The 16,330-nt window shown below is 43.0% G+C and overlaps 1 protein-coding gene across 13 annotated transcripts in view; it reads left to right on the forward strand.

The window, feature by feature from the left end:
- Positions 1–16,330, forward strand: part of SH3PXD2A (SH3 and PX domains 2A) — a 272,461-nt gene that overhangs the window by 221,889 nt on the left and 34,242 nt on the right. For 10 of the 13 annotated variants that reach the window (XM_068949734.1, XM_068949735.1, XM_068949744.1 and 7 more), the window contains 2 exons: positions 10,230–10,343; positions 15,077–15,160. In XM_068949734.1, the coding sequence (XP_068805835.1) occupies positions 10,230–10,343; positions 15,077–15,160 (198 nt within the window). The remainder of the gene's footprint in view (positions 1–10,229; positions 10,344–15,076; positions 15,161–16,330) is intronic. The other 3 variants (XM_068949736.1, XM_068949737.1, XM_068949747.1) reach the window with 1 other exon arrangement.

Below are 16,330 nucleotides of genomic sequence, written 5' to 3' on the forward strand. Positions count from 1 at the left end.
ATGTAAAGGAAATGACTTGTGAATGTGCCTGTTGCACCCTGTTGGCTGGCCGCAGCCTGCCGAAAACAGGTAAGCCCACAACTGGTAATGTCGAACGGAGCATCCCCATTAGTTGCTGGGGCTGAGGCACTCCACACGCCTGCTCTTCCTGCAAACTGGCCACTGCGCTCCGGGAAAATCTCCTGCCTCCATAGCTGGCTCTGCTGGTGTCGTCTGTCTGATGGTGATGGCACTGTTCGTCTGCAAGGGGCCGTGTTTTGCCACCTGATTCTGTGATGCTAGCACTTGGTGCCAGTGACTTTCTCCATCTGTGCCCTAACATGCTCGCTTGCAATTGGGAGCTCATGTAAATTGTTGATATCTATAAACGTGGAGTCTATGGTATCATTTTGGCAGTGTCATTTAAAACCCCCCTCAGATCTATGAAGTAGGCTTCATCCTTTAAGTGTCGGGCTGCTGGGGAGGAAGGGATGAGGGGACAAGATTTAAGAAGGTGGAGGGATAGATTTATTGCTTGTTCTTCCTACTTGAGTTGGATATTCCTAATGGTAGAAATGCATAGGTAGATAGAGGACAGAAAAGTGTTTTTGGAAGTACAAGATGAAAGACCCTGGGCTGTCATCAAGCATGGCGGAAGGAAGGTGCTCTATGAACTTGTGCAGACATGGAAAGCTGTACTGTAAGACACAGGCAGCAGCCAGTATCCTAACTGTTCAACTGTTGGGACCTGCTTAAGTAAAGAAAAACTACTGGGGGAAAGGAAAAGATGTCTGGAAGAAGGCATTAAGTGCTACTGGATGTTATCTAGTATAAAAAGGTGTGCATTAAATCTATATGTGCATGCTCTCTAGCAATCTTGCCTTGCATTGCAATTACTAAATTAGCAAAGATTACATCTTTGAAGGGTGCATGTGAATCTCTCACTTCCCAAGAGAAAAATCTTGAGAGAGAAAAAGAGGTAAAACTGATAAGTAGTGCAACCAGCACTTGAGCTCAGACTGGACGTTTGTTTCTGGGCAGATTGAGTTTAAAACAAACAAACAAAAAAACCTATCCTGATAGGTAAATGGATATTTCCTGGAGCAGCTGAGAGGGCACTGTGAGTTGCACGGGAGGACCAGGCCAGTCAGTATGTCAGAACAAGTCAGTAACTCCTTGAAAGCCATTTTGCTATGGGTGCATCTTGTTTCACTGCAGTTACTGTACAGTACTCGGCACTTGCAGGCTAGTAGCTGCAGCCAGGCTGCTCGCGCAATATAATTTGCCCACCCAAAGATAGCTTTGTTCCTTGTCCTGATTGATGAGATGTTTCCTCCCTGAGTAAAACGCACTCCCTCTGCTAGTTTCTTTTGTTCCTGTACTGAACAAAGGCTGCAAGAAGCAAGTGAGCTGTGTTATGTGGAACGTAGCTTGTGTTGCACAGCGAAACATGAGACAGTGAAACAGTATCCTTGAAACTGAGAAAAGCAGGAGAAGAAAGGTTGCTTATCTTGATTTTTTTTTTTTTTCTTTTCCCCAGAAGGCATTAGGATGTTTGAACCTCAGCAGACCTCTTTGCAACTTCTGAGGTGCTGACTGGCCTGTACAACCTGTGGCGGTTTTGTGGATCCCTTAATTTCAGTGGTCTGGGATGTCAGCCAACACCCCAAGCATGTTGGCTGTGTGCTTTGTTTGCAGTTGGCCATGGGCAGGCTTAGCAAGTGGTGCTTTCCTCTGCTTGTGTTCTGGGGAGCCTGCAGTCCTCAACAGCTTTAGGGAAAGCTGATGACCTGGAGCTCAATGGGAGCTTCACTTGTGGGTCACAGGCGATGTCCAGTATTTTTTCTGTAGCTGTTGTTGTAATAGGTAGTGCATTTGTTTCCTTGCTTTAAGGATACATCTTGTGTAATTTGTACTTGATTATATGATGGCTGTGTGGTTTTTCACATGTGCCAATTCCTGAAAACATTTGGCAGGTTGTTTTGTTCCAGCTGTGTCAATACACAAGTTTCTGAGGTGTTTTATTTTTTTAAGATGGAGGGGAAGCCCTTTGGTAACAATTGGGTCATAACAAATAGCTGCAAATGCAACACATAAGGACTTAACATAATCAGAACCCAAAGATAACTGTGTTTTTTGCGTGTATATACACACCCATGCGCACTCACACTCTCACACCTGAAGCCACACATGTAATGATAGAAATAAGTATTCTTCCAAATGTGCACTTCTGGAAGACTTGTCACTTCCTACTACCTTGTAAGGTTTGAACAAATACAGTAATATGGCATTTCCTAGTCGTATTTAGAACTCTGAATATCCATCATCTCTACTAGTGATGTAACCCGTAAAGTATTAGAGCTGAGTTGTATATTATCCAGTTCTTTCTTTCCCATGAACTTTTTCCCATGTTCTAAACAATTCTGCTTTTTCCACAAGCTCTAGGAAATGCGATTCCTGTCCCAGCAGAACATTAAGATGAGGCGTATTTGGATGCGGAGGCTGGGGCGTGAATTGCAGCATGCATGCATGTATGCATATAATATGATGCAAAAGCAATCCAAACAACCTAGATGTTTAAGCCAGAATCGGAGCTGTGTTTTGGGGCCCTGTATTGAGCACTTACATACACATCTAGTCAGCTTGGCTGCTTTCTTTCCTGGAAACACTTGCATGGCAGTGATAACTAAGATATTTGTTCATACGGGGAACGTGCCCTTCAAGTCCTCCAGGCCAGCCAGCCCTGCAGCCAGCCAAGATGCCAAGGGCACAGCTGAGCTGTCTCCACTTACCCACACAGTGTGGTTACCAGCAGAGGAAGATAACAGACTGGAAGGATTGGGATAGCAAATCCATAAGCATATAGATTTGAAGCAATTATTTAGCTTAATAGCGAGATATTGCATTAAAAAAACCTATTTTTGTTTCATCTGTAACACCCCCCTAACTTCAGGATTCTGTTTTTTCATAAATTCAGTAACATCTAAAGCACTGCAATGAATGCAATTCCTTGTGCTGCTGATTACTCCTAGGCATTAGCAGTTATCAACTGTTGCTGGAGAACAACCTTAATCTCAGCCTTTGGCCTTTAGTTCAGGCTTGTAGCTCTCTAAGGCAAAGTGCTGTTCTGTTAGCTGAAGAATGGTATCACCTCCGGAATACCCCAACTCCTGCACCCCATCCCCAAGAAACCCTTTTAAGTGTTGCTTCCATCACCAAATTAAGCAAAAATTGCTGCAGACTGTACACTGATAAAAACATTACTCTGTTCTCAGACCCTGCCAAAGGAGGGAAATAAAATGGTATTTCAAAGGGCACTGTACGTGCACTTTTGGCTGCAGTGAGTGGTGCTCGTAGGCTGTTTCCTGCTATGTTTTTGTAGAGACTTCTGCTATAATGTCTGAATGCTGTAGCGAGGCGCAGAACTGTGCAGCCCCTCTTCCTTCTTGAATGTATCATCTCTTCGCTCTTCTCACATTATCCTACCTGTGTCTTGCCTGTAACAGTGTTTTCAGAGCTGCTGGTTCCACTCATTTTGGAAAGCGTAATGGAAGCTTGCATCCTCGCAAAGTATTTTATGCGGTGTTGCATGCTGCTAGGTGAAAAGACTTGTTCTTTGTTTGATGCCATGTGGCAGGATGCACAAAGCTGTGCTCTGGAGCCTTTTAGTCTACCCTTCAAATTGAAGTATTGATAATATTCTAAAACAATATTATAGCCTAAATATTAGGAGGTGGCTCGCTGGGCAGAACATAGCCTGTGACTTCATGTAGCCTGCTGCTGTGTGGAGGATATTAGGCAGAAGTCAGGTATGTAGTTTCTAATGTACGTCCTGTCAGATGTGGTATATTCAGTACCAGCAATGACATTGGTTATACTTAAAATCTTAATTTGATTTTCCTTTGAGAGTTGAGAAGCATGCGTTCCTTCAAAAATAAAAAATAGTTTTCACATTTGCAATTCTTCATTCATGATCATGTATGATAGAAAACCTATGTCATAAGCCATATAAGTTAAAATCTCCCTGCAGCTGGCTTTTTTTCTTGTGGCGTAGCACAGGAGGGAAGGAGTGGCAGGCTCAATCCCTTTTCCTGCTTTCTTTCATGTCAGAAATTCAACAGCTCTGAAGCACCACAGTACCATGGACTCTCAAACTATTTCATCAGCAAACTTGGAAACCTCATGGAGTTAGGTAGTGGCATGGGCTGGTGAGTTTTAATGCTGGTTCTGAGCATGACTTATTCTTCGATTCCCTAGCTGGGGAGAAGGGGGTGATAAGCAAAGCAAACAATGTTCTTGTAACTAGAGTTTCTGAAACCATTTGCACAATCTCGGGAGGTGAAAGACCAAGAAATGGTAAGACTGTAATTCCCATAGTAGTACTCAGTACCTAGATTGCAACTATAGCAGTTACAAGGAAGGTAGCAACCTTTGCACACTTGATTGTTCTTGCAGACGTTTCAGGTTGCAGCACTTACCAAAATGAGGCTCGCGCTGGGAAGCGGGGTTGTTGCTGGAAATGCACAGACACAGTGCTGCTAGCATTTGGCAATAGGGCTTGAACTGGCTGGAAGGATGCTGACTTGTGGTTGAGCTGAAATACTAGCATATGGCCGAATCCATTTTGGGTATGACACTTAAAGGACTGAACCTGTGCCCTGAATTTTGACTTGTTTAAGTAGGATCTCTGCTGTAAGCATATCTTTCTTCCTCCTGCATGTCTTTGTTTGAGCCCTACTTCAGTTTTTTAAAATGAGACAAACCTTGCTTCATGTCTGAGTGTTGGCTGCAGTCAAGTCTGCAGTGAACACAGGCAGGGAAATGTTATGTGTTTAGAGATGAAAGCTGCCTTTAATATTTCACTGACTTCAATAATTCAGCCCAAGATGACTGCTTCAGCCCGCTGTACAGTGACTCATGCAAAGATCTCTGTACCCCCAACGTATCCAGTCAGCTCCATGCTAGTAAGACCTCTTCTGTGTATCTCCATCCTGAAAGGTGCCTCTTCTGTGAATCGTAAGGGCAAAACGCTCTGGAATCAGACGTAAGACTTCATGTGTCTTGAATGCTGTCAACCCGGCGCTTTTGCCAAGCGTACGGGACTAAAGCAGCCTTATTCGGAGGCCAAAGCCAGTGCATACACTGTTAGCAATCATCATTGTATGGAAGCTACAGTACATTTTTAGGAAGGGGATGTGAGAATACAGTTAATGCAGAAAATTCCTCTTGCAAAATGTTTCTTCCGATGTCTTTATCTTTCTGCCTCTGCATATTCTTCAGAGGTCTATCCAAGCAGATTATGACAGACTTCCCTGTGTGTATCAAATATGCAAAATTCTGCGTGGGAAGTAGGAGCTCTAGAGGGCAGGAAAAAGCAACTGTCTTCATCTGCACAGCAATACACTTTCATGCTCTAACAGTTCTTCAGAGATCCAATCTGCTTCATTGAAGAAAGAAAATAATCAGCTGTTGGCACGGAAAGGTCTGTGTGCCATGCTTTGAAGAGAGCTGACTGTATGTAGTGCTGCTTCACAGGACGACTCAAGTTGTTGGAACTTTTTTTTTTGAGGTCTCTTGATCCCAGGCAGCAGGACAGGCTGTTAAGGGAGCAGCTCTCTGAAGCACAGAGAGTCCATGTCAGATGTACCAGACTGCTGCTCTAGCATTTTTTTTTCCAAGACTCTCGAGAGGTGGAGTGTTATTTAAGTATTTGTTTAGAAGAATGTGTAGTCCACTCATGCAGGAGAGAGATTCCCATTCCCTTTTTACCATGATACTGTTTTTCTTGTTTACTTTGGTTAGGCTCACAAAATGAAAATCAAAATCTACAGAGAACCTTAACTGCTCAGGGAGTCTGCTGAGAGGAGAATTGGAGACAAATGTTCAGCATGATCTTGCTATTTAAAAAAGTGATTTTTAGTGTCTCATGAATATATAGACTTGAACAGGAGTAGTTAATTTTCCTATTGGTCTGGAAAAAGGGGCAATGTTGAAACATGGATAGATGAGGATGCATGTCAATGTTCAAAAAAAAAAAAAAGGCATAAAATGCGTTCCTTTAACTATGTTCTGAGAGTTTTCCATGGCATGGGTTGGGGATGACACTTGCTTACTACTTTAGCTCTTTTAATGCCTTTTTGGGAGAGGAGTGGGAATATGATTAAAAGTAGGAATGGGATTTATAGAACCAAAGTATTTTTTATCATTGGTCACACTGGAGAGTGGATACATCCATTTTGCTATCGCCAGCTTGGCTTGCGGGTGGGAAGTAGAACCTTTCATCTCTCAGTAACTGATGCAGATCTGTGCCAAAAGCGTCTGAGACTTATCAGGGGTTAGATGGACCCTGTGGGTATGGAGACGTTTTGGCTATTGCAGCTAAGGATGCCAACAGATGGCAGCAAAAGAGTCTGCATTTGGGGACAAAATTATGTGCCTACCTTAGAAATCCATGCTCTTGGGTTGGGATTGGGGTAAAATTTAGAGAAATGCAGCAGATCTTGAGTTGAGCTTGGTCTGGGAGCAGTGGCTGTAATTCCCTGTGTGTCTTCTGTGAGACTCGAAGTCCCTTTGAGTCCTCATCCCAGGACCAGGTAACAATCTCAACCTATACATCCATGTTGCATCAGCTTTAGCGTTTTGTATTTTGATGCCTGAGAGATGAGGGCATCCATAAGGGTTAAGTCAAGTTGCAAGGCACTGCCTAATTTTTACAGATGGTGTGAGTGCAAGAGCTAACCTCAGACTGGCTTGGCAGTGCACAGAGATAACTTTACATAATTCCCTACAGATGTTGCTGCAGAATGGTTTTAATAATGAATTGTGAAGTTGAGCTAAACTCCAGCATAGAGAGAGAACTCAATAAATGTAATGTTTTCTTCTGTGCTTCAAAAGAAGTCTTCTAACAGTTTCTGTGATGCTCAGGGTTGGGAAAGATGGCAGCGGAGGGACAATGAATAGTTTGCTCTACTATAGCCCTGACTCTTTTGCAAGCAAAGGTCAATCTGGCAAATTTATCTGCAGTTCATGAGCCCTCTGAACTTGGGCAAAAAAAGTATTTGGGGGGGGGAGGGGGAACAAACGACAGCTCCCCTAATATTTTTAATGAGGAGTTGGTACCCAGGAGCATGCAGAGCAAGTCCTCCGCTATCAGCTGGGCAGAGAGTTGTTTTCTGGAGCGTGTGGTTGTCATGCATAGGCTGCCTTGAGGAACTTGTCTGTGTTTCAGCCATTTTCTTCTAAGAGACTGTCAGTTCCTGCACTATGCTGTAACTTGCTTAGATGTACCATCATAATTCAGGCTTTCAGCTCGTCAGGAATGAGCTGCCCCCCACGAGGGCTGCTCAGCTGCTCCACGAACTTGCATGTCTCACTTGTGAGCATCCATTTGGACTTCACTTCTCGTGGGGGGTTGCTGCTGTGACTTCTGCAGGCTTCTCAATTGCCCAGGTTATCCATATGGAACCTTTTTATTTTATTAGTCCCCCTCCCTCTGCTTTCGTGTGGACATGTTACTTCTGTGAGCTGCATTAAAGCTCCTCTTGTCCTTCTGAGAAACAAGCTCAAAATGGAGAAGAGAATTTCAGTGTTGAGGCAGGTTTTCTCTAAACCTGGGCAGCCACTGCTGATTTATTGGTAACTGCAGAAGGTTTTTTGTCTGTATTTTACCTTGCATATAGTTTATTTATAAAATCTTCAGGAAAAAAATAATAATTTGAGTTCTGTGGCAAGTAAGAACTTCACCTTAGTGATGTCATGAGGAATAGAAACAGTTTAAGACTGCCCTTGCAGTGGGCAGGCTTCGCAACAGTGGAAGGGATTGAATTAGACTTGACTCCATAACTGACCCCAAATATGGGAACCTATTGGGAACTTATTAATGATATTAGCCAAGTCTTGAGGTGTCTCTGCAGTGGCCTTCCAGGGGCTGGGGATGGCAGTAGTATGGGGGGATGCATATGTGTTTGTGGCCACCTGGGGGCTGAGGGGTTGCTTTTTAACAGGGAGCTCCATTTGGAGGGACGCTTAGCTACAATATGAGCCCAAATACAAGAACTTAAATTCAGCTTTGAGGCAATGGTGCATCTAAGTAACCTAAACCAGTGGAAATGTATTATGAAGTGGGCTGGCACAGGCTACTGTCAAGGCCTGAGAGATTCACCCCTCCAAAGACAAAGTTTTACCATGGCTTGAAGGTGGCCCAAGTGCCTATTTTAAGAGTAGGGAAGTCTTTTGTGCAATTGTGTTTATGTAAACTCTTCCCCAGAAAGAAATTAAACTATTCCAGTCTAATTGGTATCAGCTGAAAGCCAGCTTCTGACATTTTGTGCCTAATTATGAGTGTATGTTGAACTGGGTTTGCTACCCATGTTGATGCCTTACTGCTAAAAGTAGGAACTTCCATAAAGATGGTCTGGCAGATTCTGTGCGTTCACTGCTGTGGGCTTCATGGCAGGAGAATCCACCGCCTGCTGAGGAGGAATAACTAAATTTAAACTTTCCAACCATGAGCCTCGTGAAGCAAAGTTTCCAAGTCTCTACTAGGCCAGAAAATGGAAAGCTGTGTCTGAGTTTTGGGAGTAAATAAATAGTGCTACCTAGCAGCTGTGCTGCAGCTAGCGAGGGGGTTTGGTACTTGTGGCACATTATCTGCAGGCTCTAGGAAGGAAGAGGAGGGCTTATAACTACTGTCCTTCTCCTAAAATCTTCTGTGACAGGATTTGGAACAAACATAGGTGACTTAAAATGAATACATGAGCAGTGTTTCAGATGGTTGGTTTCTTTCAAGAAAGTGGCATGTTGCATGGCTGGCAGCCATGGGGCCTTGTGCCTCCTTCCTTCCTTCCTTCCTTCCATGTGTTAGACCTGGGGCTGCTGCATCTGGCTGGAGAAGGGCTGGGGGCTTGTGAAACAAGTTTGCCTTCTCCCACTGCCATGTGTTTGTGTGGGGAGGCTCAGATGTTCAGGGAACATCTCCTGTGAAAATTGATGCTTCCATCATGGTCACTAAAGTCTGTAAACTGCTTTGAGGTGCCTGTGCAGAAATAGCTGTGTGGGTGATTTTTTTTTTTTTTTTAAAGAATACCCCTTGGGAAGCTGTAAGAAACTCCTATTAAACAGTATTTTGCACTATACTGAAATTAATGTGCATTTTGGTGGAGACGAGATTATAGAAATCCATGGAAATGTTTTTGCCTGTTTGACTTTTTATTATATGGCTTTTTTATTTATTATTTTATTATATGGCTGTTTGGCTTTTTATTATATCTTAACTCTATCTTTACCTAAATGGAGCAGAATCTGTTTTTGTTAAGAGTTGAGAGCCAAAGGCTCTCTTGGGTGAGAGACTCTACATGAAACCTAATGAAGATTCAGTAAATCAATGCAGCCAAATACGCAGAGAGATGAGGATAGTTATGACTGGGATGCATTTAACCTAAAAATGGCTCACCTGTAGTCTTATGTATCCATCTATAGATGCGACCTAAAAGATGTCTTGGCATTAGCTATTGGTAATTGTTAACACTTCCGTAGATGTGGGTAGAAACATGGATGTTAAGGTGGGAAGGTAAATAACTGATGTTTATGGTCTAAAGTCATACTTCAGTTGGTTTGTGTCTCTTCCTGTTTCTGATCTGTACAGTGCTCTATAGCTTCCCAAGCTACTTAATTTGGGTTATATTTGTTAACCACTGGTGTGTGTGTGTGTGTGTTTTTTTTTTTTTGAGGTGGCAAGCACTCTGGAACCATTCATTGTTTTATATCCTATTCTGAAGTTTGTGCCCTTAGACCAGAGTCTTTTCTAACTTCCATCTTTTGACTTCTGTGATGGCTTGTAGTAGATTTGTGCAACGTTTGTCTCCTTCATTTCCCAGCTACACATGCATATACATGCATGCAGAGTGCTTCAGTACTATAGATACATATGTTGTAAGACTTGTTTTAAGGATTGAATTGGAGAACTCAAATCATAGATTTGGCACGGGTGGGCTTCAGGGATATTAAACTAAACTGATGCTTGCTCCACTGCAGTCTTTTCTGTATGTGGCCTTTCCACTCATCTGCCATTATATGAGTATCTGATAGTTATGGTGTAAGAGGACTAAATATCCTCCGCTTCCAGGAGGCTACAGAGTAATTCCAGTCTGCACCAAAGTTGCTGTTTCTGTGCCTGTTTCTCAGTAGCATCCTACTATTCGTGTTTTTCTCACTGTTGTCTGAGCAACTTTTCCTGCTTCCTCCCCTTGCAGGCTGGTGGTTTGTGAGCACAGCAGAGGAGCAGGGCTGGGTCCCTGCTACGTACCTGGAATCCCAGAATGGAACCAGAGACGATTCTGACATCAACACATCAAAAATAGGGGAAGGTATGGAAGGCTTTTTCTCGTCAAGAGGAAATTGGTGTTAGCTCACTTCTATTTCCCATAGGAAAAAAGACTACTTTGAAAACTGCTACTACTGCTTGTGGCTGCTATTTGGTGCAGTGTACATTTCTGCTATCTTGTATCAGTAAATTGTTTCTGAAGAAATGGGGATGAGGTACCATGCCTGTGATCCATTTGTAACTAGCTTGAGCTGACAGTGTAACAAGGGGTTCAAAAGCCTAAATGATGCTCACTTTAATACAGTTAAGCAGAAATATCAAGCAGCTTGTACACAAGACTTTTACAGTCCAAGCAGCACGTTCTTCTTGGACTTGTCCTGCCATTGAAGGAGAGAACTTGCCTATCTTATTTGTAGAAATCACAGAAGCAAGAGCTTTTGAGTTGAAGAGGATGCTTTTTAGACCCACGAGACTGCTAAAGTTGAATCTTGCTCCTTTTAATGGTGGTGTCTCATTGCAATTTTTTTGGCTTATTACTTGAAGCTAGTTTCATTGTTATTTCCCACAGTCTGCGATTGTGTGGAAAAGTAACTTTAATAGAATGAGACCACACCAAATAAAACTTGAGATGTCATTTGTCATGTGTATGTATTTAGCTGCACTGTTTTTTCTCTAAAGATGTTTAATTCAGGTTCTAGAAATGGAATAGTACGACCTCACGTATTCCTCTGTTCCATTATAAAAGCCTAACCACATCTTAATGGGCTTCTCATGTAGCAACTGTGTACAAAGGACACTTAGTATAACTTGCTCCATTCTAATGAATCTCTTACTAAATTTCTAGGTGCTCTTGGTGTGACTTTTATGTGAAATGGATGTGGAAACAGCCAACCTTCCTTAGCACAGATACAAGGTTGAGAGATGTGTTGGGGTGACTGGTCTGCCCATTAGGAAAGCACATAGGCAAAACATAACTGTGCTGTGCCCCAAGGGTGACATCTGTGGCTTATTCAAATCTTTGGCTCTGTAACTCATTTTTCCCTGCTCAAAGCTATCCTGGGTCACTTAGGGTTTAGAAACTGACTGTGGACTGGTAGGCAGGGAACAAGTCTGGTATGATGCAACATCTTAGTGGATACAAAAGCAGTTAGTAAAGTGTCCTTGTTAGGAAAGGCCGAAAACTTACCGTTGTCTTCTGAAAGAGTTCAAGGATGCCTTATATGTTGGTCTGTAACTTCCTCCTCTTTTTTTGACTCTTAAATATGGTGCATGTTTGGACAACCTTATTGTCTAACCCACTCTGATTTCAAGCTTTCCTCCTCCTTTCATGTTGCCCTCTGGAATTTACTTTGCACAGAGTTGTTGCCACAGAGCACTCTGTCTGGGTAATGAAAAACCCATCAAATGTTTCTTATCTCTTCTCTGCATCCCCTCTAGTCTGTTGCACTGCTGTCATGAGCAGTGCTCAGCAGTCATGTTCCCAGCTTTACTCCACATCCAGATATGCTGAAGCTTGAGACTCTTCTTTCCTTTTTGTTTAGTTCCATTCCAGTGGCAAATCTTAACTACATTACTTCTGCAGTTGCTTTGATGTGCCCCAGCTTTCACTCTGTTTTCAGTAGCTTTGTTTTATGCTGTTAAACTCATAATCTGAGGCTGCTTTTCTTTGGTTCCCCCCCCCCCCCACCCCTTGCTTCTAGTTCTTCTGTATTTAGGCTATTCTTCTCCTTGCCACATAGTGGAATGGCCTCAGACTCCTATTAGGAGGAGAGAAGGACTTCCATAAGAGGAAAGAACAATTCAAATTTTCTCTTGTAGAAAAGACAAATCTGTAAAAGTGAACATGATCGTATATGGTATAGCAGAGCTTACACAAACAATGTACTTGCCCCTTTCTCCTGCATACTGAGAAGGAGTTCCAGTATAACCAAAGAGAAAAGCACTTTCAGTGGATGAAGTACTTTAGCCCTTTAACGTGTGGAGTTCATAAAATAAAATTTTCAAAACAACTCCTGTGGATGTTCTCCTGCATCTGTGACGTCTGTGCTCTGCCTGCTTTGAAAGGATAGAAACACCAGTGTAGGGAGTTTTCCATATCAGCCTCTCAGCCCATTTGCAGAGGACAGAGCTTATTGCACCATAAGCTAGGCAGGCTTCTGGTTGCATCTGGTATGGCAGGTCCTTGTAAAGATAAGGAGATGCTAAATGCAAATAACGCTGTACCTATGTAACGCCAATTTCCATGGGTCTTATTTGTCCATCTCCCTGAGAAAGACAAGAGTTTCCTCCCTGCACTTGAGCCTGCTCAGTTATTCCTAGGGCTAAAGATATACAGATGACTACTACCTGCACCTGTGTTTAGAGCAACACTCTCTTAGGAAGCTTGGAAACACTCCAAAAGTGATCTAAGGAAACATTTGCAGCCACAGGAGCCATTAAAGCAAACATCTTAAAACGCTCCCTTGAAGGGATTAGACACTAGTTGATAAATGACTCTTTTGACTAACTGTGGCATGATCAGTACAGCTCAAGTCTGGGATCAAATAGCAGATTTCAGCATTGAGAGGAAAAAACTGATCCAGATCAGAAGACCTCTGTGGTATAAGGGGGTTGTTGCTGGGGGTAGTCATGTTGTGTGCAGAGGAGCCATACCTCTGGTGCGGTGGATCTGTGTGACCCACTGTCGGAGACATGAGTAAATTCAGAGGGATGCTCCCAAAAGGCTGAATCCTCCGTGCTCCCAGTGCGAGTGAAGAGCTCTGGGTGACTGATCTCAGTTGAAACTTGAAAGGGAAAAAAAAAAAAAAAATCTACTTCCCCCAAGCCTTTCAGGTAGACATCTTTCTTCTCCCCCTTCTTTGGGTAGAAACTTCCTAAGACAGTCCTGTCCTTTCTCAGCCTTACGGTGAATTTAGCTTTAGCTTCAGTCTCTGCTGCAATCATATGTCTACTGGTGCTCTGTGTTGCCTCTCATATGTGTAACTGGCAGTCTAATGTCATGTTGATTTGGAGAAAGTTAGCAGTTTAAACCAATGGGCAAGAAAAAACTAGCAGAAAGAAGTGAAGACAGCTAATCGCTTGTGCGGCCTTTGTGTTGACATGGGCTGCTTAGTAAGCCCAAGAAGGTCGCTATGTTCTTTTGGCCGAAAACAGTGATCCACGAATGTAGTGATCTGAAATTCCAGCTCCACTGAAAAGTAGTGGTTCTTCTGTACTACTTGGTTAAAACTAAGCAATTTTAACTCTCATATCAGCTAAATATAATTAGGCCTTCTAGCAAGGCTTGGAAACCAACCGCCCCTTTTTAACAGAGACCCTCCCTTAGAAAAGAAATCAGGCTTGGAGCTCTGACCTCTCTGCGCTACTGCGCACTTTTCTTTTTGGTGGTTTTCATCATGTGGGATCAAAGGAAAAATAGAAGGTACCAAAACTAGATATCTGAGTAAGTTCAGCATCAGTCATAGCTCCTCCACTTAGGGTGACTAGGGAAGGTTTAGGCTTTACAGCAAAGGAGGAATTTGAGGAGGAGAGTGAGCCGGGTGCAGAAGTTTGGCCTAAGCCCCTGAGAGATATGAAGACCAAAAAGCCACCAGTTGTGCGCTTTTTTTCCTCCTTTCCTTAATCTAGTCCTTCCCCAAGCAAATCATTTGCCTGAGCCTGGTCATCTACAGAGCATAGTCCTGGAAGACGGGTGCCAGCTTTCAAGAGTATGAGGGCATATTCTGAAAATGGCTGCACATAAGCAGAATTAATATCATCACAATATCTGAGTTTATCAACAGCTTTCCCAGCATCAGTAACAGAACTGTTGTGTTTGCGCTCTAGCTGTTGTGGAAGTATGATATCTTGTAGTATTTTATGGCAGCACCAAGGACCTTTGCAGTAGCTGCTAAACTAGTGTGGAAGCCTTTGAGTAAAAGTATTTGTCTGTCTTTTGGTTCCAGTCCAATGGTTACTGTGTCATTCACACCTCCACAAGCAGAAGGAGGAGCTGAAGGACAGTTTCACATCTGTGATCTGGAAAACAATTAGTGTCCTCTGTGCACAGCTACTCTGACAATGCCATTTCCATAAGTGTCTTGTCTTTGTTTATATTTTAAGCACAAATTATTGTTTCAGTGTGAAACTAATTCTCAGTGTTGGCATGTTAGCTTCTTGAGCTGGTTCAATAAGAGCAAGGTTAGGTTTTTCCAATCTATTAGAAGTTGAAGTTGGGATCGTGAGTATTAGCTGTGGCAGTGATTCTCTGGCAAACCTTGGAAACAAGGAGACAGACCTTTCTCACTTGGGTTCAGTTTGAGTGTTGCCATTAAAAATGAACCCACACAAGAGAAGCTGCCTTTTCTTATTAGTACTATTTTTTTAATTCCTGGATTTCACTTGTAGTGTGATAACTTTCTTAGAGAAGGTTAGAGACCTGTTGTGCTAGCTGTATGTATGCAATAAAATGAATTCTCCAAAGATCCTGCAGTCTAGGTAGGAGATGCAACAACAATATTGATCTGTCCTGCCACCACAGCATCCATGAACATGGTTTCCTTAGCTGTAGGGTGGTGGTTGGTGGTGGCTTTTAAGAGATGATAGCAAGGATCAGCTTCTCAAGCTCAAGAAGCTAACTTGTTCTACCATACTATATAAACTAACCAAAGTTTCTGCATTTCACCTAACCTGTTCCTGCTAACAAGACCAGTGCTTGTAATTGTCATATTTTGTTTTTTATTCCTCAACCTTCCATCTTTTTTTTTCTTTTATGTTTCCATCCATGTTCCAAACTAGTCTCTAAGCGACGCAAGGCTCACCTGAGGCGCCTGGACCGGCGATGGACGCTGGGCGGGATAGTCAACAGGCAGCAGAGTCGAGGTGAATAGCTTCCTGTGGCATGGGCCCCTTATGGGCACAAAGGCTGAGCTGCTGCTTGGGTTGCTGAGTGTGCCAGGGGTGGTGCATCTGCCCTCCTTGGGTTTTGGATTTTGGTTACTCTGACAGGGAGAGGCTGAACTCCAGAGTCTGAGTTCATGCCTCAAAGCTTGAAGGGTGTCTTGGTTAGACACCCGAGAAGCTGGAGGCCAGTGACCATGTGTAGTTCTGCAGTCTGGCTCCTCATACAGCTTGGCGATGCTCACATCTGTTATGTTTTAGCTTTGGGGAACATCTGTACTCAGTCTTTCCTACCTCAGAAAGAACAAGTGATACTTTCAGGGCTATTAAAATGAGAAGATGCTGAAGAGCCATGGTCAGAGATGTGCGTACTGGAAAAGTGCTTGGTGTGGAAAGATGAGAATCGTTCCAGTTTCATCTTCTCTCTTCCTTACAAGCAATGCTTGATACTAAAGATAGACTTCTGCAAAAGCTTTGGGAGCTTTTGATGTGAGTCAGGTGTTTAAAATACCACCATTAGCAGCATCTTTTTGGCTTTGCTCATGTGACAGGTAGCATTTAAAAAAAAAAAAAACTGTGTTTCAAAGCTGCATTTGGGCAAAGTTTGAGGAATATTTCAAAACAAGTGCTTCTCCAATGCATATGACTCATCTTTCCAGGAGCAAAAATACCCTTTTCTATTCTCTTCCCCCTTCCTTCAGGATCATGCAGACTTGGTGTTGAATGCCCTTTAAAGGAGAGGGGAGGAAAAAAAGAAACCCCACCACTTGTTCCTTACTGTAACTTTCAGGTAACCTTACTGAGGGGATGGAACTGAAGAAAAGCACAAATAAAGCTACCCAGTTAAGGAAAAAGGTGGCTTTTTCTCAGAAGACGGGAGTGTGTACTTAAAGTTGCAAATTTATGTTCTCCTGGATTTGGCAGCTGTTCTGTGTACAGACCCATACAGATATCAAGCACATAGGGCTTTTCAAGGATGACTTTTGCTCTTCAGAATTTCATGGGAAGGGGGGGGGGGCAAAATCACCAGTGATGTATTCCTCCTGCTGTGGCTTCACCCTGCAGCAACCAAAACTACACTGAGAAGACAAGAACTCTCTTCTCGGCCGCAGAATATACCCTGAAGCAAAAAAGCCCCAAAGGCCCTGTGCG

This window comes from Struthio camelus, chromosome 7, assembly GCF_040807025.1.
Source record: "Struthio camelus isolate bStrCam1 chromosome 7, bStrCam1.hap1, whole genome shotgun sequence".
Lineage (NCBI taxonomy): Eukaryota > Metazoa > Chordata > Aves > Struthioniformes > Struthionidae > Struthio > Struthio camelus.